Source organism: Microtus oregoni, unplaced genomic scaffold, assembly GCF_018167655.1.
Source record: "Microtus oregoni isolate MIOR12 unplaced genomic scaffold, Mior012 000022F_ref0000154, whole genome shotgun sequence".
Taxonomy (NCBI): Eukaryota; Metazoa; Chordata; class Mammalia; order Rodentia; family Cricetidae; genus Microtus; species Microtus oregoni.
Window position 1 is genome coordinate 17,030,091 of NW_024543081.1, and position 21,985 is coordinate 17,052,075.

General features: G+C 48.9%; 1 protein-coding gene across 1 annotated transcript; it reads right to left on the reverse strand.

Moving 5' to 3' along the window:
• Window positions 1-1,254: 1,254 nt before the first annotated feature.
• Window positions 1,255-19,957, reverse strand: Spatc1 (spermatogenesis and centriole associated 1). Its single transcript, XM_041672650.1, has 6 exons — window positions 19,753-19,957; window positions 7,232-7,423; window positions 6,767-7,123; window positions 6,150-6,665; window positions 5,882-6,021; window positions 1,255-1,584 (listed from the first exon to the last, which is right to left on the reverse strand). Exons 1-6 carry the CDS (start codon window positions 19,955-19,957, stop codon window positions 1,255-1,257), a joined length of 1,740 nt encoding a protein of 579 aa, XP_041528584.1.
• Window positions 19,958-21,985: the final 2,028 nt, after the last annotated feature.

The following is a 21,985-nucleotide window of genomic DNA, read 5'->3' on the forward strand; positions in this document are numbered from 1 at the left end:
CTTTAGGCTCTTACATTGTCACTTGGCTTTCACAGACTTTTCTCTGCCTCCCTAATTCCAGCTGTGAGCCAGCATCCACCCTGATATCAACCATAAGTGTCGCTTAGGTTGCCTATCAAGTTTGTCTTGGCTACTTGTCTTCACCCAGGTTGCCAAGAGAGTGGTGGAGATACTTTTGATGAGCTGTCTGGCTGGGTTCCCAAGTTTCTCTGATAGGAGTGGTCAGGGCAGAAAGGGACAAGCTCTAAGGGGCCTAGGTATTCAGCCAGGGTAATCCAGCAACCCCACACCTCTTTGTTCCTGGAATTTTTATTGGTACTGATAAGATTCTTGTTTGAATTAAGACCCCAAAACTAGTAAGGACTAGTTTTCTAAGACCCTGGTTCTTTTACACCCCCCCCCCTTTATTTGTTTTTTCAAGACAGGGTTTCTCTGTGTAGCCCTGGCTGTCCTGGAACTCGCTCTGTAGATCAGGCTGACCTCAAACTCATAGATCCACCTGTTGGAACTAAAGGAGGGCATCCCCACTGCCCAGCTTCTTTTCTTTCTTGCCCCAGCCCTGGCACCTGTACCCTCAGGCCAGCCAGAAGCTATCATGGGCTTTCCCCCACTGCCCTTCTTAGGAAGCAGCCCATCCTTGGTCTACACTCTTACAGTAATACCACAGCCTTTCTGCTCTCTTTGATTCCACTACTCCATACGCACCCCCATTCCTATCTCCCACTCATGTTCTTTTTTCCCTGCTCAGCTCTGAATCCCCCATACTTGGATAGGGCCCATCATTTTCCCAGACCTTGGACATCTTTGCAAGGGGCTGCCATTTCCCTGTCCTCTGCCCAGGTTTGGATGGGTGGCATCCGGCTCTCCTTCCTCTACTGTCCCCACCCCCAGTCTCTGGTTAGCACAGGTTTTTCCTCTGTGTGTATCCTTCCTTCCCTGTTCCTGTTCTTTTTTGTTTTTGCTTTAACTCCCAGAACTTCTCCTTTCATTATCAAGTGGAAGGGAACCCCGGGGCTTTCCATTCAATCCCTGCAGAAAGACAGCATTTGAGCCTTGATCTGAGCAATCTCTCCAGGTGCCTGTAATGTGAATGTGGCCCTCCAGGACCGACAGAACTGAATGTACTTAGTGAGGTACCCCACGGGAGCAGGTAGGTGTGGCATGGGCCCAGTGACTTGTGTCTGTGGGAAATTTTAATGGCCATGCACGACGGCCTGCAGGGCCAAGTGAGCCTGGGCCAGCCGGGCACCAGTGTTACCAGATGAACATAGGTTTGCCGTCATCATGGGCCAGTTGGTTAAGACAGGAGAGCAGCAGGAGTGCATCGGTGAGCATGCTGGGGTGCACGGTTTCCACCAGTACACGCTGCAAGAAGTCCACGGTGTAGGAGCCACCTTCAGACGCTGCCAGCTCAGGCCGCTCGCGCAAGATGCCATACGCATTCACCAGCTGCTCTGTCAGCGCTGGATGCACCCGTCCATTGTAGCCCAGACTCTGCAGCCTGTTCATGATGCTCACATAGCGCTGCGTGAGGGTCTGGCAGAGGTCCTCATCCAGCTTGTGGTTACTGGGGTTTAGGGAGGCCTGTTGGGAGAGTGGCCATCAGGAACCTCCCACAGCACTCTGGATCACAGGCAGGCAGGAAGAACAGGGACCCGAGAGGCTGAGGGAAGGAAATGGTTAGGAATTGCTAAGAGGGTGCCAAGGGAAGAGAAGCTGTGGCACCCAAAAGGTCCAGAGGGCTGAGCTTGAGGTCAAGGCACACAAAACCCAGCTCAGGCAGGCCCAGCGACTTCCCAAAGCTTCCAGAGACGCCCATACCATTGTCTGCTCCATACCAGATATATGAGACTAGGGGAAAGCCATAAGGGATGGGGGACATGAAGTATGACCTCCAGTATGGAGGTATAGTGAGTGTTTCATTTTCCCAGTCTGCCTGATTCCAGAGTTTGCAGGCCTTCCCAAGAGTTAATGGAAAGCTCTTAACCTGGAGTGATAGACACTGTTCTAACGGCACAGGAAGGTCTTCCTGAATACTGCCTTTCCCGAAACCCCCTGCAGTCAAGGTTCCTACGTTTCTACCAAGCAAGTGGATGCAGACAGACATGTGGGACTACATGTGGGAAGAGGCGTTTGCACAAGAAGGACTGGCCTCCAAGGGGGTACCATGGATATGGGACTGGTTCTCCAGGTACAGCTGGGCTCAACTGGGGACACCTGGCTAGGTATGTATATGCTATCTTGGGACCAGTGCCCATGGTGTGTGTACTAGGAAAGTCCCTTGGTGTGTTAGCATTTTTTCTGTGCGGTATAGCAAACAAACGCAATTGTGTGTCCTTCCTGGAGCTGAGGGCCTTAATATTATAATAAATCCATATCTGCTTGCATCAGTTGTTGTTTGTAACCGAGACCACTGGGTGGCTTGTCTAAGAAAGAGACTCTTTCAGGTAGGCAGAGGGCACTGAGGAGACTGGTGTTCCTGTTGGATAGATCAAGGAAAGGCTGCCTGTGTGATCTACTGCTTTATATAATTTGAAAAAGATGGAGCCAATGTAAACTGTAATAAGGAGAGAATTGAGATTTGGTAGAATGTTGGCCTTCACATATGACCCTGGGTTTGACATGAAGCGTGCGCGCGCGCATACACACATACACACACAGACAGACACACAATGAGAGAGAGAAGGAAAGAAGCTACACATAATTGAAAATACAATAAATCTTTAAAAAAAGAAAACTGAAAAATATTAGAAGTATGTGTGTAACCTGATTCCACAGCGTGTGTGGGCCATCATATGGCATCCCATTAAGAGTGATGAGTTCATGTTTTGTTCTTGGTTTTTCTTTTTATCTTTTTCTTCATTCTGAGATAGACTCTTGTGTGGCCTAGGCTGACCTTGATCTTGTCAGGTAGTTAAGTATGACCCAGAGTTCCTGATCCTCCTGTTTCTGCGTCCTATGTTCTGGGAGTGAAGGCATGTAACAACCACGTCTGGTCTAGGTAGCAGGGCTAGGCAAGCACCCTACCAGATGAGCTTCCTGTAAAGTCCTGTTTTCATGTTTTTATGTATCAGGTTTGTATGTTAATATTGAATTTTTATTTACTTAAAAAATTAATAAAAACATGTTTATTATTTTTAATTATATGTATATGTCAGTATGTGAGTATGTGCACATGAATGAAGGGACCCACACAGGCCAGGGGTTTTGAAAGCCCTATGAGCTGGAGTTATATATGTAGTTGTGAGTCACCAGACTTTGATTCTGGGATTTGAACTTAGGTCCTCTGGAAGAGCAGTACATGTGCTTAACTATGGAGCCATCTCTCCAACCCAACATATTAAGAATTAAAGGAATAGATGGGCCTGGTGGTTCATGCCTGTAACTATAGCACTCTAGAGACTGAGACAGGAACACTGACTCAGGCTCAAGGTTAGTCTGGGCTACACAGTGTGAGTACAACTAGGGACACATACACATCAAGGTTTTGTCTCAACAAATAAATAAGTAAATAAATATTCATGCACTCATTGTCTGGGCACAATGGCTCATACTTCTCATCTGACCTCTCAGGTGGAAGAGGAAGGAGTAGCACAGCAAGTTTTGTGGTCCAGGCCAGCTGGGCTACTTAACAAGACTTGTCTCAACAACCCAAATACACAAAAATAAATAACATAGTATCTGGGCATTCTCAGGAGGTTGAGGTAGGAGGACCATAGGTTTGAAGCCTGCTTGGGTTACATGTCAAGATGTAAATATATCTATATCTATATATCTGCCTAGAAAAACAATATGATTGTTACCAAGAAAAATCCAGATGATATACAGGTTATTAGAACGCCTAAGAGGGCTTGGATACTTAAGGTGGTTTGGATACCAAATCAGTATGTGAACATGAGATCATTCTTGGGAGACTAAGGGGTAGTCAAGGTGCCACTTGCACCCTTGAATGGCCCTAGTCACTCTCACACGGACACTGTTGGACTCAGGGTCCCTAGGATAAGGGTGCCAAGAGGACTCTTCAAACATCTTCCACAAAGTTCTTCACAACTGGAGAAAGGCAAAAAGGTGAATCTTTGTAACCACTTTTGGGTAGGTTAAAAAGACAGCATAACTGGGCTGGAGAGATGGCTCAGCCATCAAAACCTGCACTGTTCTAGCTGAGGAGCAATTCAACTGCCAGCACCCACATTGGGCAGTGGTTCACGAACACCTGTAGCTCCAGCTCGAGGGCACCAAATACCTCTGGTACATACATAGGTCGGGGCGGTGGTGGCGCACGCCTTTAATCCCAGCACTTGGGAGGCAGAGGCAGGCGGATCTCTGTGAGTTCGAGGCCAGCCTGGCCTACAAGAGCTAGTTCCAGGATAGGCACACCAAAGCTACAGAGAAATCTTGTCTCAAAAAAACAAAAAACAAAACAAAACAAAAAGGAAAAGAAAAGAAGTCCAGTATCCCATAAAATCAGATATGGTGGAACACACCTCTAATCTCAGGATTTGGAAGTAGAGGCATAAATCTCAGAAGTTTAAGGTCATCCTTGGCTATAAAACGAATTCAAAGCCGGGCAGTGGTGGCGCACGCCTTTAATCCCAGCACTCGGGAGGCAGAGGCAGGCGGATCTCTGTGAGTTCGAGACCAGCCTGGTCTACAAGAGCTAGTTCCAGGACAGGCTCCAAAACCACAGAGAAACCCTGTCTCGAAAAACCAAAAAAAAAAAAAAAAAAAAAAACAAACAAACAAAAAAACAAAAAACAAAACGAATTCAAGACCAGCCTGGGCTACACGAGACCCTGTTTCAAAAAAAAAAAGTGTAATCTAGAAATTATCTGTTTAATCCATCCATAAACTATCTCAAAATTAAGCATCTAAAAAACAATTAAGCATCTAAACCAGGCAAAACAGTGCACGCCTTTAATCCCAGCACTCAGGAAGAAGAGGTAGGCAGAGTTCTGTGAGTTCAAGGTCAACTTGGCCTACAGAGTTACAAAGCTAGTTCCAGACCATTCATGGTTGCACACTGAGACCCTGTTTCAATCTCCCAACCCCCCACCCCCCCAAAAAAAAAACACCAAAACATCTAAATCAAAGGACACTTTAGCCATGGAAAAGCTCAGAATCAGCCTGTGCAATCGTGGTCTCAAAAGTCATCCCTACCCAGATGGCAGGTGTTTACACTCTGTACACAAAGATGATAAGAGAGCAAGCAACTGGCAAGAGGGGAAGCCAGGGATAGGAACCCCACCATTGTTGTCTCACATGGGTATCCAGCCGAGTGCAAACTGACATCCCTAGTCTTACCCACTTGCCAGTGCCATCTATGCCTGTAAGACACAGGGGTACAAAAGTTTTTTTGTTTCTTAGTTTTTTTTTGTTTTGGTTGGGGGGGGTTGTTTTTTGTTTTTTGTTTGTTTTTAAACATCTATCTCCTTTTTTCAATGGGAGGAGGCTTTGTGGCCGTAACTGAGGACCCATTAGCATGAGAATCAGCCCTTCTGGCAACATTGCTGGCCACCTACTCAGTGGTCTCCCAGCTCTGTCTTCCCAGTGATCCCCAGAGAGCATTGGGGATGCTGAAATAGAAGGCTGAAGAATTCTTTAGGTTGCTGGCTTAGTCCCTGTGGTTAGAGCTGCCTGCCCATTCAAAGGTCATTTTGGAGGCACTAGAGGAATGCTACCTGCCCATCTGAGGAAACTCCTCCTGACCTTTCCTCATGGATTCCCTTGACCAGATGCCCTGGACCCTTGCCAGCTTTTTGTACTGAGCCCTGGCTTCCCTCCATTTCAGAGTCCCTTTAAATGCCAGGCCCCTCAGTATTGAGCTTTACTTCCACATCTGTGAAGGCCCCTCTGGCAATGTAGGAGACGGATAGCCACACACCTGGATGATCTTCTCGGGGATGTTGGAGACAGTGAAGCCGTAGAGGCGCACGCGCTCTGGGAAGATGCTGGATAGGATTCTTCGGTCTAACTGGAAGGCGATCTCCCCCACTAGCCTCTCCCAGGCTAGTTGCTTTGAGTCTGGGGATGGCAAAGGGTCTCAGCTGAGCAATAAGTGAAGGGAGTGGCAGGGCCATTGGTTAGCAGTCCAGGTGTGTGATAGGGGAGTTGGCACAAGACTCATGTTGAGCCCCTGTGGTGTTACTGACCTCGGGGAGTGTCAGGAAACTTGCTAGGCTTGCGATGGGACATCTTCCGCTCCATCTCCAGCACGCTCTTCCGAGACTGTTCCACCGTGCGTGCACCCCGGGTGTCATTGACTGAAGCCGGAGAAGATGAGGTGCGGGGCGGGGAGTGGGGGTTGCGTGGGGGAGAATGGGGATTGGGCACAGGCCGGGTAGGAGATTGGTGCACCCTGGTGGTGGAGTTGGAGTGGGAGTTTCTTGAAGGGGAATAGTTTCCAGTACCTTGGGGGGCAGGTGTCGGGACAGAGTTGGGGACTGTGCAAGTAGGAGAGCCTGTTGGGGAGTTTGGGAGAGAATTAAGGGTCATTTGTCCCTGGAGAACACCCGTCTGGGTCCGAGTATCCGAGGTGGCATAAAAATTTGTTGTGGTACTGGATGTGGCCATGGTGTTCATGGGTGTGGATGTCTGGAGGGGTGCACCCACAAACATCATGTTGAGGGGCTCTGAGTCCTGGGTCGGCTGGGGGTGCTCACTGGTGACTGGTGATGTGGAAATGAGAGGGGGGGGTTAGAGTGAGGCAGGATGGGAGCAGGAATCTGATTATCCAGGGTGCCCTGCTGCCCCACCCTGTACCAATTACCTTTGGAGGTGGTGGCTGGTCCTGCACTGGCTGAGGATCCTGAGAGGCTTCCTCGGGCTGGATCCACCACCCGCACCCTTGGGGCCTCTGACAGCCCTAGGTTGTTTATGGGGTTGGGCAGTATGTTCTGAGAAACACCTAGAGGGGCAGTGGTGGGGGGGAGCAAGGGGCTGCTCAGAGAGACTGCCACTGTGCCTGCCAGGGGAGCCATGAGGGGGCTGCTCTGAGATACAGCCAGTGGGCCTGCCAGCCGACTGCTGGTCGTCAGGGAGCCAGTTGAAGTCAGACCCAGCGAGCTGGCCAGAGTGGTCCCAGGGGGTACAGCCATGGGACTGGTCAAGTGACCACTCAAGGGTCCTGTCGTGGGTAAGCCCAGAGAATTGGTCAATGTGGCCCCTGGGGAAACTGCAATGGGATTGGTCAGGTGGCTGCCCAGGGGGCACTGCACAAGACTGGCAAACTGACTGTTCGGGGCCAGGGGCATTTGGCCAGAGAGCAGGGGATTAATGGGGGCCCCCAGGGGGCTTATAAGGGAGCCTGCTGCAGGACTGAGCTGTGGGCTGTTCAGCACATCAGTCAGAGGGGTCAGGGCCACCATTCCCATGTCTTCCATGCCTGGCTCCTTTGCTGCTGCTGGGGATGGGGGCAGGAAAACACCTGTGGATACAGAGAGAGCAGGTAAGCCCCTCTAGAAGGAAGTGGGAGGCACTCGTGGGGATACCTGGCCAAGACACCTGTCTGTCTCTGCTGAGTTGGTGGGTTTGACCTGCCTTCATGGAGCATTGTTCCTTAGGCGGGCTGGATGGTGTCCTTTCCTGAGGAGATGTGTGGGATGCCAGAGGGCATTCTCTCTTCTTAAGAGAGTCTTGAATGTGGGTCTGATCTCTTTTCTCTCAGTCCCCGAGGCTTGATGTTCAGCCCCAACTCTCCAGTCAGAACTACTAGGCTCTTAACAGACCAACTGCCCTTCAAGCCACAGAACATTCTAGTCTCTCCTTCACCGGTACCCACGGCGCAGAGCTTCACCCCCACACACAGAGGACAGCGACTCCTAGTGTTTGGCCTCCTAGGCAGCTAACCTGGCTCTCTGCTTGAGCCTGGGAGGAGTTGAGTCTGATCTCAACTTTATAGAGAGTCGTGCACCAATGGATAGGACCTCCAAGGGCCAGAGTGTTCATCAGACCCTCATGTAGCCTAGGGCCACATATAGTCTAGGCAAGTAGGGATGTGGGTTCTGATGGCTAGTTGGACACAGTCGTGAGCTAGAGAGGCCCAGAATCATTGCTGGCTATCCTCGCACTCCCTTGGGGGTGGGGGGGGGGGGTGGAGGCGGTACTGAGATCTTATTCTTCTTGACTTCTGTTTTCCCTTAATGACAACTTTTGGGAGGAAAATCCCTTGGGGACATAGTTGTTACAAGGGGCAGCAGGCAGGAGAGTTTTTGTAGCTGTGAAATGTAATTAAAAAAAAAAAAAGCTTTGATTTTTTTCCAGGATGAAGAGGTGGCTTAGTGGTTAAGACCACACTGCTCTTCCAGAGGACCTGGGTTCAATTCCCAGCTCACAACTGCCTGTAACTCCAGTTCCAGGGGATACTATGTCTCCTTCTGGATTCTGTGGGCATTACATACATGCAGGCAACACATATAAAATAAAAATAAATAAATCTTTAAAAAAAACCCGACTCATTTAAAAAAAACTACTTTAGAATCAACTCCTTTAGACACGGTCAACAAGACAAAATGACAGCCTACAAAATAGGAAAAGATCTTCACTAACCCCACATCAGACAGAGGTCTGATCTCCAAAATATACAAAGAACTCAAGAAATTGGACACCAAAAGATCACATAATCTAATTAAAAAAATGGAGTACAGACCTAAACAGAGAACTCTCAACAGAGGAATCTAAAATGGCTGAAAAACATTTAAGGAAATGTTTAATATCCTTAGTCATCAGAGAAATGCAAATCAAAACAACTCAGATTCCATCTTACACCTGTAAGAGTGGCCAAGATCAAAAACACTGATGAAAACTTATGCTGGAGAGGTTGTGGGGAAAAGGGAACACTCCTGCATTGCTGGTGGGAATGCAAGCTGGTACAACCCCTTTGGATGTCAGTGTGGCGATTTCTCAGAAAATTAGGAAACAACCTTCCTCAAGACCCAATAATACCACTTTTGGGTATCTCTCCACAGGATGCTCAATCGTGCCACAAGGACATGTGCTCAACTATGTTCATAGCAGCTTTGTTTGTCATAGGCAGGACCTGAAAACAACCTAAATGCCCCTTGACCGAAGAATGGATAAGAAAAATGTGGTACATTTACACAATGGACTACTACAGAGAAGAAAAAAATAATGACAGCTTGAATTTTGCAGGAAAATGAAAGGAGCTAGAAAGCATTATTTTGAGTGAGGTAACCCAGACACGGAAAGAAAATTATCACATGTACTCACTCATAGGTGGTTTTTAAACATAAAGCAAAGAAAGCCAGCCTACAAACCACAATCCCAGAGAACTTAGACAACAATGAGGACACTAAGAGAGACTTACATAGACCTAATCTACATGGGAAGTAGAAAGTATAAAAAGACAAGATCTCCTGAGTAAATTGGGAGCATGGGGTCCTTGGGGGAGGATTGAAGGGCGGAGGGGAGCAGAGAGAGAGAAAAAAAAGAATCTATTCCTTTAAAAATTTTTCAGCTGGGATGTGGTGGTGCACGCCTTTGATCCCAGCACTCTGGAGGCAGAGGCAGTGTGAGTTCTGTGAGTTTGAGGCCAGGATGGTCTACAGAGTGAGTTCTAGGACAGCCAGGGCTACACAGAGAAACCCTGTCTCAAAAAAAACCAACAAAAATTTTATTTTTATTCTTTTTTATACTTTTTGAAAAATTTTTTATTTTATGTGCATTGGTGTTTTGCCTGCATGTGTGTCTGTCTGTGTGAGGCTGTCAGATCTTGGGAGTCACAGGCAAATATTAGATGCCGTGTGGGTTCTGAGAATTGAAGCTGGGTCCTCTGGAAGAGCAGTCAGTGCCCTTAACCACTGAGCAACATCTCCAGCCCTTTTTTATTCTTTCATGTGTGTGTGTGTGTGTGCGCGCGCGCGCGCACGCGCGCGCATGTGCACAGGTGTCCATGGACACCAGAGGCATCAGATCCCCGGAGCTGGAATTACAGGTGGTTGTCAGTTGCTTGATGTGGGTGCTAAGAGGCAAACTTACGTTCTCTGCTAGCGCAGTAGGGGATCTTAACCTCTGCGCCATCTTTTTATCCCTGAATATGCCCTTAAATTTTTTTTATGGTTCTGGGGATTGAACTCAGGATGCCATGCTGTACGGTAAATATTCTGTTACTGAGCTACACAGCCAGCTCTTGAGAAACTCCATTTTATTATTATTATAAAGCAGTACATGATTATTATTATCAGGAAAGAAAGGTACAGAGAAGTAAAAAGTATGACCGGCTAGTAATCCAATCTCACGGTCTGAAGAGCTCATAACTGTGGAGGTAGTCTCTGCCTGTGTTCACACGAGTCATGGGTTGGCAAGAACTTCCTGAAAGGGGCCAAACCACGTGGCCCCTATCGTTTTAGTGCAAAAGCAGTCAAGAAACACTCAGAAGCTAGGCTGTCTCTGTGGCTAAACAGGAGGTCCCAGCAGAGGCAGCCTTGCTGGGCAGAACGGCTGTCAAGCGGCAGAGGTGGGCGTGGAAAGTGTATAGGAAAGGGGCTGGAATAGAACCATGCCCCCCACAAAACCTGAGCACCTATTACTGCTGTACCACACCGGGTCATGATCACATGGTCAGACTTCTATAAAGTCTTGGGGCCTCTATGAAGGATATTTAAAAGACCTTGTGGTGGTTTCAATGAGAACAGCCTCCATAGGCTCACATATTTGAACGTTTGGTTTCCAGTTGGTGTAAGTTTTGGGAGGGATTGGGTATGGGCTTGTTGGAGGAGGTGCATCACTGGGGACAAAGACTTGCACAGCCTTTCCCAGTGAGCTCTCTGCTCACGCTTGCTGTTTGAGACGTGAGCTCTCAGCCGCGGCCACGCCCATGCTTTTGCTCCATCGTCAAGGACTCAGGGACTCTAACCTCTTGATATGCAAGACCAACTAAACAACTGCTTTTCTTTCTTTTTTCTTCTTTTTCTTTTTCTTTTGGGTTTTTCGAGACAGGGCTTCTCTGTGTAGCTTTGGAGCCTGTCCTGGAACTTCCTTTGTAGACCAGGCTGGCCTCAAGCTCCAACTATCCAACTACCTCTGCCTCCCAAGTGCTGGGATCAAAGGTTGCACCCCCACTGCTTTTTTTTTTTTAGACAAGATCTCATTATATAGTTCTGGCTATCCTGGAACTTACTATGTGGACCAGACTGGCCTTGAATTCACATAGATCTGCCTACATTTGCCTCCTGAGTACTGGTTCTAAAGACGTGCTAAGTGAATTAGCAATGCATATTATCTGCACTTTTTGTGTGAAAGGAGCCAGCTGTGGACACCACAGAGGGACACACGATCCCGTTTATACAGAATGTCTAGAGTAGGTGAACTCACCAAATAGATGGTAGATTCGTGAGCACTCAGGGAGGGCATGGAAGGCAGTGTGCCCCGGCTAGAGGACCCAAATTGCCTTTTAGGGATGAGAGTGTTCTAAAATGTTTGTGCTGGTGTTTGTACATATATATGAATATACATAAAGTTATTAAATTGTGTACTTTAAAGGGGTGAACTAGGTGGTTAGTGAAATATCTACCTCTGTCAATCATCTATCTATCTATCTATCTATCTATCTATCTATCATCTGTCTATCTATCTATCTATCTTTTATTTTTCAAGACGGGGGAGGAGAATCCCAAGGGGAAGAGGAACCTCAGGCAAGGAGGGACCTGAGGGGAAGAGATACCTGGCAGGAGAAGAGACCTGAGGGGAGGAGGGTCAAGAAAAGAGGAGTCTCATGAGTGAGAGGAGAGTCCTGAGGGGGAGGTTATTCCTAGAGGAGGATTCTGAGGCATAGTCCTGAGGGAGAAGGGTCTTTGGTGAGAGTCTTAAAGGGTAGAAGTCTTGAGGACAGGAGGTTCTCTAGAGTCGGGTCCTGGTTCGGGGGTAATATGTGTTTTGTGTGAGATGTCTAAGTTCTGAGAGAGCAGAGTGAGGAGGGACTGGTTTGTGATCCCAGAACAGGCTCCTAAAAATGCGTCTCAGGGCAGAGACAGGTCTCGTGACTAGGTTAAAGTTCTGAGATGGTGAAGGAAGTGGTTGGTTGGGTGGTGGTGCCAAGTGGTGGCACTCTGTAGGTTCTCTCCTGGGTGAAAAAAAGGGTGTTCGGCTGCCCCCTGCTGGAGGAAGCATCCACAGCGCGGGCAGCTGAGGCAGTTGGCACAAAGGTAATCTTGGAAAGGCAAAGGAAGAACATGAAGTCGTGAGGAGCAGTGCTGGGTGACAGTAACATCACAGACTTCTTAGCCATTCTATGCTGTCGTCTGTCCCATGCTGGTCATTGTTCATCCTTCCCAGCCTATGCCACTCTGGACACCTGTCACTTTTTTTTTTTTTTTTTTGGCTTCTCTCTCTTTGAAAGCAAATCTTGCTGTGTAGGCCAATCTGGTCTAGCATTTGTGATCTTCCGGCCTCCCTGTCTTTTGTGTTGGGAATAGGCCGGTACCATCATGTTAGGCCCTGCGTCTTTTCTTCTGTGTGGAGAGGCTAGATCTGACCTCTGGGAAAAGGGGCCACTATCAGTCCCTGTTTTCGAGTCTTGGACTTGTAGCTTCAGCGCTCTCTTCTCTCTCTCTCTCTCTCTCTCTCTCTCTCTCTCTCTCTTTCTCTCTCTCTCTCCTCTGCTACTCCCACAGCCCTGCACCCATTTGTCTCTGTCTCCCAGTGATATCCCAGTGCAAACATCTGAGCAAATCCTGGAGTTCGCAGTAACAAGAGGGCCCTCAGTCTGAACGCTGTCCTGGTTTTATTTCCGTTCCCTATGGCTGAGCTAAGGTCTGTAAGCTCTTGGCAGCTATCTTCCTGGGAAAGCTGTTTTCTTTCTCGTAGTCTTCCTAGTCAACCCCTCCTCCCAGCCAGTACAGTCTATCCTGAGACTCCACTTTTGCTTCCAAACCACCGCAGTGGAATGTGGGCCTGAACTCGGGGTTACAGAATACCACAAGAAAAGGTGTAAGGTTTATGCCCCAGGAGGTCTTACAGATGGCTGGTACCATTTAGCTCACTATGTGGTCAAACGGACTCTTCAGATTCCCTTCTCAGTTCCTACTCAGGCCTTTATTTCAGGCCTCCTCTAACCCACCCTTGTTCTTGAGACGGGGTCTTACTGTGCAGTCTTGGCTGACTTGGCAGTCACTCTGTAGTTTGAGAGTCTACAGAGACCCTCCTGCCTCTGCCTCCAGAGTGCTGGGATTAAAGGTGTGCACTGCCATGCCTGACTCTACCCTTGCTCTTGAAAATCTTTTGCAGAGGAAATTGAGTCCCCGCACCCAGCTTCACGGTTACCATCCTCCCCCTCCTTCCCTTCGGCTGAAGACATTTCCCAGGGAGGTCCCTTTTCACTCTGGGCAGTTTCAGTCTCCCCTAGTTCCTTCCAAATGTAAACAAATTCAGGTCTGTTATCTTGAAAAGAAACTCTGGACTCTTGCCTCTCTCCAGCTCCGGCACTGTCTGCCCAGCTCCGGCACTGTCTGCCCAGCTCCGGCACTGTCTGCCCAGCTACCACGCTGTTTGCCCAGCTCTGGCACTGCCTGCCCAGCTCCCGCACTGTCTGCCCAGCTACCGCACTGCCTGCCCAGCTACCGCACTGTCTGCCCAGCTACCGCACTGTCTGCCCAGCTCCTGCACTGTCTGCCCAGCTCCTGCACGGTCTGTCCAGCTACTGCACTGTCTACCCAGCTCCCACACCCTCTGTGAGGTTAATTTCTGTGGTCAACTTGATCGGATTGAGAAACACCTAGGGCATCTTAGAGGACATGGTGTCTCATATCAGTAACCCTAGCACTTGGGAAGTGGGGGCAGGATGTCAGGAGTTAAACCATCCTCAGTTAGACAGCCAATCTGACACCGGCTTGGAATACAAGAGTAGCTGTCTCAATACAACACAAAACAGACAACAAAAGACAACCTAGCTTTTGGTTTGTCTGTGAGGGCCTTTCCAAAGGTGATTAACTGAGTATATAAACCCTGACTTGACTGTGGGTCGCACTATCCCAGACGGAACCAAAAGCATCAGCATTCTTCTCACTGTGCAGATACAAGTGACGGACTCACACGCTCACCCTGCCATGACAGGCGATATGCTCAGGCTGTAAACGGAACTTGATTGGCCCTTTCCTCAGGTTGATCTTGCCACAGCAACGAGAAAAGTAATGAAAAATGAAATCTCAAAGTCAAGCTTCTCAAACTAAGACACCATGGCCATCTGTTCTTTCCGGTTTCTTTTTAACACGCATACACTCACACCACAGCACGGGTTTAGAAGTCAAACTTGTGGGAGTCAGTTCTCTCCTTTCACAGTGTGGGAGCTGGGGATTGAACTCAGGTCATCAGGCTTGGCAGCAAGCCCCCTTTCCCACAGAAGCACCCCACCTCTTGTCATCTCCTTATTTCATGCTCCACCTCACTCTGGTCAGCCTTTCTCAGTGAGGCTGAAATCACTTTTATTAAAGCCATGGATATGACGTCACTGTTCAGTAAAGGCTGTGAAATGTTGGGCACTTTTGTTGCTCAACCGCTGGGCAAGCCTTTCCCTTGCTGGTGCCATTTCCTTTGCGCCTTGGGATGCTCCTCTGCCAACTTCTCTACCTGTTCTTACTCAGCACTCGCCACTCAGCCTCTTCCCACTGCGCACACTCTCCCCACCAGGTGCTTTTCGTTTGTTTGTTTTTTTGAAGCAGGGTTTCTCTGTAGCTTTGGAGCCTGTCCTGGAACTAGCTCTTGTAGACCAGGCTGACCTCGAAATCACAGAGATCTGCCTGCCTCTGCCTCCCGAGTGCTGGTATTAAAGGGGTGTGCCACCTCTGCCCGGCCTCCCAGATGTTCTTAACCCCCCTCTTGTGGCTCAGTTATCAATGACTTTCAACTCTTTTTCTATCTAGCCCTGACCTCCTCCTCTGAGATTCGGGAATCATGTTGCCACTCTCTCCAGAGCCCTTTCTGTGGCTACCTTACAGTTTATCCAAACTTCAACTCTTTGCTTGTTTTCTTTATCCAGGCTCACCTCTAACATTCACAGGGCTGTGGGCAGGAGCACAAATGGAAGCCCATACACTTTGTGTCAAAGAGGCTGAAAACTATTATTCAAGTCAACTCTTAGATAATGCTGTTCTTTCTCACTCTGACAAACCTTTGTAATGACCCAGAATAGTAAATTTAAATTTAGGATTATTGTACTTGCTGGAGTGCTGGCCTGAGATGTGGTCCCTGTGGTAGAACTGATTGATGACCCCTTGGTCCGAGCCCCATCCATCCAACACCCATTCTTTCACCATCTGGCCTTGGCTCTGCACCGCAGTGGGCCTGGGATACATGATTTTGTGTACCTACAGCCCATGTGTTCAAGATCTGTTCCTCTCTCCCCAGCTATCTTTCCTTCTGTGTTCCTCCTGAATTTGGTTGTACCAGAGCCCTGGACCAGGGCTTAAAGGAACAGGGTGGTCCTAGGAAGAGAAATTAAAGCTTGTGTTCATGAGCACAGATAAAGAGCCTGACCTCATGGAGGAGGCCGTTCACAGAGTTAGACTGTAGAGTCCAGAGCCTGACCTCATGGAGGAGGCCGTTCACAGAGTTAGACTGTAGAGTCCAGAGCTTGACCTCACGGAGGAGGCCATTCACAGAATTAGATTGTAGAATCCAGGTGTGGTAGCCCAGTCCTGTTATCCCAGTACTGGGAGGCAGAGGCAGGGGGATCAGGAATTCAAAGTTAACCTGGTCTACACAAAACTCTCTACTAAAAGCCAAGAATTAAAAAAAGGAAAAGAAATAGGTTGTTGTCACAAGCAAGGAGAGAGGGCAGTGGGCAGAGTCACTGAGGCCACTAAAGGGTCCTTGAATGGGGCTGGTGATGGCAAACCGCACAGGAAGCGGCACCGTCAGCCAGCTGCGGAGTCCCTTCAGTCAGACATACTCTGGGTGCTCCATAATCAACACCTTATTTTATTTATCTTCGCTCTTTTCAAGACAGGGTTTCTCCTGTGTAACAGTCCTGGCTGTCCTGGAACTTACTCTGTAGACCAGGCTGGCCTTGAACTCAGAGATCCTCCCGCCTCTGCCTCCCAGTACTGGGATAACAGTGCTGAGGTTAAAGGAATGAGCCACCCCTGCTGACTACTTATCACCTCTTACATCTGACAGTTAGGATTTCCCTCTCTTACTAAACTTGATGGATTCCTGTCCACTTGCAGTTCCTGCTGTGGTTTCCCATCTGAGTGCCTGAAAGCTTCGACGTCGCCCCTCTCCCCGCCCCGCTTGTGCTTCCCCCTGCAGTTGTTCTGAGCACAGCTATGGATACTTCCTGTTTCTGCTCATTGCTTTAGGGAACAAGTCTTTAGCATGTCATTTACTATCCCCAGTCGGTTGTGATCTGACCCTTATTGAACTCCCTAGCTGACTGTTCACTTCTCTCTGGCCCCTAACAAGAGCATCCACAAACAGTGCCACACACACACGAACAACATACACAATCAGGGATGTAACATAAACGCAAGCTCCCACACCACACACGTTCATGCATAACACAGAAACTCGCATATTCTAACAGTCATATGGAAATAACTACTCACACACGACATACCCTCAAAGCATACGTGCTCCATACGTTCTCACATGCCTATGCGTGTACTTGGTGTACTTCAGTTGCACACGCCAACACCATGTACTCCACACCCACCCATCACTTCACAGACTTACGTGCCACACATTCTCTTACACACATCGCGTTCAGCCTCTTCTCACTCCTGTAACACTAGAAGCAGGTCTTTGTCCACACTGCACTTTCCCCGAGAACGTTGCTTTCTGCCTTCATCACCAGCTGTTTGAACTCCTCCATAAAGATCTACCTGTGAGCTCTGGGAATTGAACTCAGGTCCTCTGCAAGAGTGCAATGCTCTTAACTATTGAGACATTTCTCTAGCCCCAAGTGTTGTGGGATATTTAATCACACTGTGAACCCATTAAGAGAGTCACAGGGTGTCTGTAAGATGTACAGGTAGTAGTAGGGAGGGGCTTAGTATATATAGCATAGGTTCTTTTGTTTTGGCAGAGTGGAAGGATGTTTTTTTCAGAGATGCCAGCAAAGGGAGAAGGGCAGCTAATTGCTACTCAGCTTCTCTGAGCTAGCAAGTTTTCACCCCAGCCTTGGGCTCCTTAGTCTCATTGATAAACGGAAGGATAGAGATTTAATTAAAAGCTATATTAGATGGCAGCAAGAAAGCCAATGCCTGTGGGAACAGAATTCCCACCAGGCCACAGTCTGAGTGATTGGGCTGCAGCCAGAGGAGGAGGCCAGTAACCATGGAGCCACATTTGCTGACTAATATAATAGTAGATTAAAGTTCAGCCTCTGTGCTGCTGGAAAAACAACACCCATGGATTTAAGATTTAAACCTAAAAGCTAGGTATGGTTGTATACACTGCAATACCAGCACTCTAGTAGGGAGATAACCACTTTGAGGCCAACCTGGGCTACATATTGAGTTCAAGACCAGCCTAGACTATATAGTGAGATTCTGTCCCCAAAATCACAAGGGCCAGGGAGTTGGCACCATAGATAAAAGCACTTAATACAAGCATGAAGACACAATTTGGATCACCAGAATCTGTGTAAAAGCTGGATATGGTGGACATATGTCCACTGTACAGATTCCCATGATGAGATCAGAAGCAGAAACTGGAGAATCCCCCATGGGCTCATGAGCTGGGTGGCCTAGAGTATACACTACAGTGGCAGAAATAAAGAAGATGAAAGATGAGAACCAACGCCTGCAGTTGTCTCTGACCTCCACACATGTGCCATGGCATGTGCATACAAACCCATACACAAAGACATGTTTAAAAGATGACTTTAGAAAGCAATAAAACTCAAGGCTTGAAGTAGGAAGCCTGAATGCAGCTTCTTAGACTGTGGAACTTCTTAAAAACTTTGTACCTCCTCTATGCATACTTTTGTCATTTTGCCTGTTATCTCAGTCATGAGTGACAGGACATTTAAAACTGGAGGTGCATGTGTGCTTGTGACCGCTACCAGGGAAATAAAGAGTGTCTATTACAGCCAGGCTCAACGGTAAGAAGCCCAGGGAGGGTAAGGTGCTGGGGAGGAAGACCTAAGGGAATTGAGTACAGTCCAAAGGACTTCAGCATTTTACTTTGAAGGTCTGAGTTCTATACCAGAACTTTCTTTCTGAGACAGTGTCAGGTGTAACCCAGGCTGGCCTTGATATCACTGAGTAGCTGAGAATGACTTTCAACTTCTGGTTTTCCGGTTACTGGCCTGTGTCGTCATACCTAGTTCCGGGCAGGGAGCAAACCCAGGGCTCCAGGCATGCTCAGTAGGCATTCCACCACCCGCACTACATCCCCACCCCCTGGTGAGACTATTTCCAGGCATTAATTAGGCCTTCAGGATCCTCTGAAGCTAGCTTCCCTTGTAGTTGGGTGCTGTAGGTGGATTGGCTGAGGGTGGAGGGGCAGGGCTTGAAGCCTGAGCCTGGGAGTTGCAGCGATTAATGTGAGTCAGGATGTAGATAACTAACTTGGCTTGGGAACTCAGGAAGAGAGACTCAGCAAAGGGTTATTATTCTCAAATGCCATGCAGAGGTGGAGAAGGCACTTGGGTGGCACTTAGGATGTTACTCATAACCTTTCCAGGATAGCCTTGTTGGCGTCCACTGCCAGGCTGTAGAGGTCCAAACAGGCGGAGCAAAGCCCTGCTCCCCCGACGAGAGGGGCTTCATGCCTGACCATGACCAGAGGAAGCAGGGGCGGTAAGATGAAGGCCTGTGGCAGAGAGCAGGTCACTGTGGGGTGCACGTGGTGTGTGTGTGCATGTGTGTGTGTGTGTGGGGGGTAAACTGTAAGCACACACAGAAAATCATGGGCAGAAAATCACAAACCCGAGGAAAGACTGTGTAGGGAGGAAGATGTGTTTCCTTGACAACCTGTATCAGCCATGGCGTCTATAGGGACATCCTGGGAGCTTGTTACCCCTATAAGTTCTCCCCCTAGTGTCCTCAATGCTGACCACTCCTTGCTCACAACTTTCCATTCTTTCACCCTTCCTTCCTGTTAATATTCTTGGCTCGGTGACCTCTGTCCTCTCTTGGTGTCTGAATGCCACCTCCCTCTAGCCCCCATCCCTATACCTGGGCTTAGCATGCGTCATTGGTTTGACTACATTTCCCTGAATACTCGTTACTTCTTGGCTTGCTCCTCTCTTGCCCTGCTCTGGATAAGTCTAGCCCCACAGCTTCCATCACACGCTAAGAAATCCCAAATCTCAACTTTCAGGCCTGGTTTCTCTCCTCAGCTTCTGGATATGAGTCTCCTTCTGGCTATCTCTAACTGGAGAGAAATACAGAAACAGATTGTGGGCTGATGGTGAGGGTTGGGGAAAGTTGAAGGCAAGAGAAGACGGGGATGTAGAGAAAGAGGGTCGGTAGCATATTGGACTCCAGAGGGAAGAACATTTTGGTCCCAGAGCTGGGCAGTTTCAGTCTATGATGCTGCTTGGAAGTTAGGTTGAGAGGAAGAATGTGGTGAAGAATTCCGATCAGGTGAGCAGGAAATGGGGCCTGGCTTTGTCCTTTCTTCCTGGGGTCCTATGCATTCATCCTGCCTCCATCTGTCGAGGCTGAAGTCCTCGGTGCTTGCTGCTATCTAAATCCTCCCTCCCCAGTTTCCTCAGACCCTGGAACACTAGCTCTTCCTTCCTCGGCCCCTCCCCTCCCCACTGTCCTTCTACCGAGGCCTCTTATAGTTAGTTACCCTGGTGTTGGGAAGGGCCTGTGGCTGCCTCACCAAGCCCGCTGGTGAACCCGTTGATGCCGAGGCCACCTGCCTGAGTCTTGATAGCAGACTTAAGCTCGTGATTCTCCCGAATGAGCCGTACCAGCTTCTTCAGTTCCTCGTTTTCCCGCACCAACCTCTCTATCTGATGCCGAAGCCCCTCATAATTTGTAAGTAGAGACATGCCCCAGGGCAGTAGAGAGGGTGCGGCCCAAAGGAGGGCACTGCACTTGGAGGCTGCCCAGGGCCCCGGGCCTTGCCCGGGTTGGAAAAGGGCGTCAGAGTCTGCAAAGCTAGCCCAGTGGGCACTGGGTATTATGAGGTCAGAGACTGTACCCTCCTCCTTGCCCTCTACTTTAACAGGTTCAGCTCTCTGTGCCTCCAGACCTGAGCCTTGCCTTCCTTCAGCCTGCAATGTCTTGGCAAGGTCTGGCCAATTTTGATCTCAAGTTTGCCTCTTTTGCAAGGTTGCTTTGCTTCAAGCTAATTGCTGGCCCCAGCTTCCCCGGCAGATGCGTCCTGTGTCATGTCACTTACCTTGTGCCTGGGAGATGAGTCCTCACTGCTTTCCGCTGGACACACAGTGCCTGAGCTGTACTTCCCGAGGGTGCTCAGAACACCTCAGGGGGCGCATCTTGGTACAGGCATTTGTTGACTATTGGTTTTTGTTTGTTTGTTTGGTTTTTCGAGACAGGGTTTCTCTGTAGTTTTGGAGCCTGTCCTGGAACTAGCTCTGTAGACCAGGCTGGCCTCGAACTCACAGAGATCCGCCTGCCTCTACCTCCCCGAGTGCTGGAATTAAAGGTGTGCACCACCACCGCCCAGCCTTGTTGACTATTTGTTGATGAATGCTCATTATTCTGCCTTCCTAGGCAGGGTGCCCTTTCCTTTAGATATAGGGCTTGCTTAGGTTTCGTCTGTCAGCTAGCTCCTGAGGAATCTCTGTCTTGGATGCCGGGACATGGGCCCATAATTTCTTCTGGCCACAAGTGCTCCATTCCTTCCCTGGCTCTTGACCCAGGGTCTTTTTTTTTTTTTTTTTTTTTTTGGATTTTTCGAGACAAGGTTTCTCCGTAGCTTTTGGTTCCTGTCCTGGAACTAGCTCTTGTAGACCAGGCTGGCCTCGAACTCACAGAGATCCGCCTGCCTCCGCCTCCCGAGTGCTGGGATTAAAGGCATGCGCCACCACCGCCCGGCAACCCAGGGTCTTTTTTATCCAAGCAGAGGCTCCCCACAGCTTAAGGGTTTCCATTGCTGACACGGGTCCCCTCACTCCCATCTGTCATGTGCTTCTTTTGCATCCAGGTTTCTGTTTCTCGGGTCCTTAAATCTCCCTGAGTTTCATTCCTTCAAGAATCTAAAATAAGACATGATGGTGGCCCTGCAGTACCCTCTGTTACTCCATGATTGCCAGGGTTGATGTGGCTGACGTGGCTGGTGGTCAGGCAGTACACTCTGTTACTTCATGATCGCCAGGTTGACGTGGCTGACGTGGCTGGCTAGGTGAGTATCTTGTTCTTCCCTCACTGCTCCACGTGTTCCCCCCCAGAAGCTGTCCACTTGGTAGAAGCCAACTTTCTCTCAGGGGAGAAACGGTTTTCTGTCAAAGATATACAAGTAGCCACACTCCTCTGCTAGGACTTCCAAACAAGAACCCAAGACAGTCTTCCTCGACCGGTCTCAAGAGACTGAGTCCTCTTGGCACTCCTTTCTCTTCATGCTTTCTGTAGAGAACTCCATGGACCTAATCTCGGAAGTCAACGGAGGCTGATCCTCAGGACCTCCACTGGTTCTGTGATCATCTTCTCCCAAACCTCTCTATGGGTTAGGTCAGGAAGAGGAGGGTAAAGTCCAGTTCCGGTCCAGGTTCCAGTGGGCAGACTCTGGTAGAGAGTAAAGATGGGGAAGAGGAGATGAGCTAGGGCTGGGATCAGCATGAGCTGAGTATTCCATCTGGACCTCACAATGGGGGGCCTGCCTCCTGCCTCTGACACTCCAAGCTGTAATCCTGAGTCACTCTGGCCTCAAGGACAAGAGGGCCTGAGGACCACAGATGAGTTCTCTTCGCTATTCCTTCTAACTTTATAGACGACATCTGCTGGACGTCCCATCATTGTCTTGTCTTTGAGTTGATGTCATCTGTGATGGTTACATTTGATGCGTCGGTTTGGGTGTGGTGCCCGTGACTTCGGTCAGAAGCTGGTAGAGACAC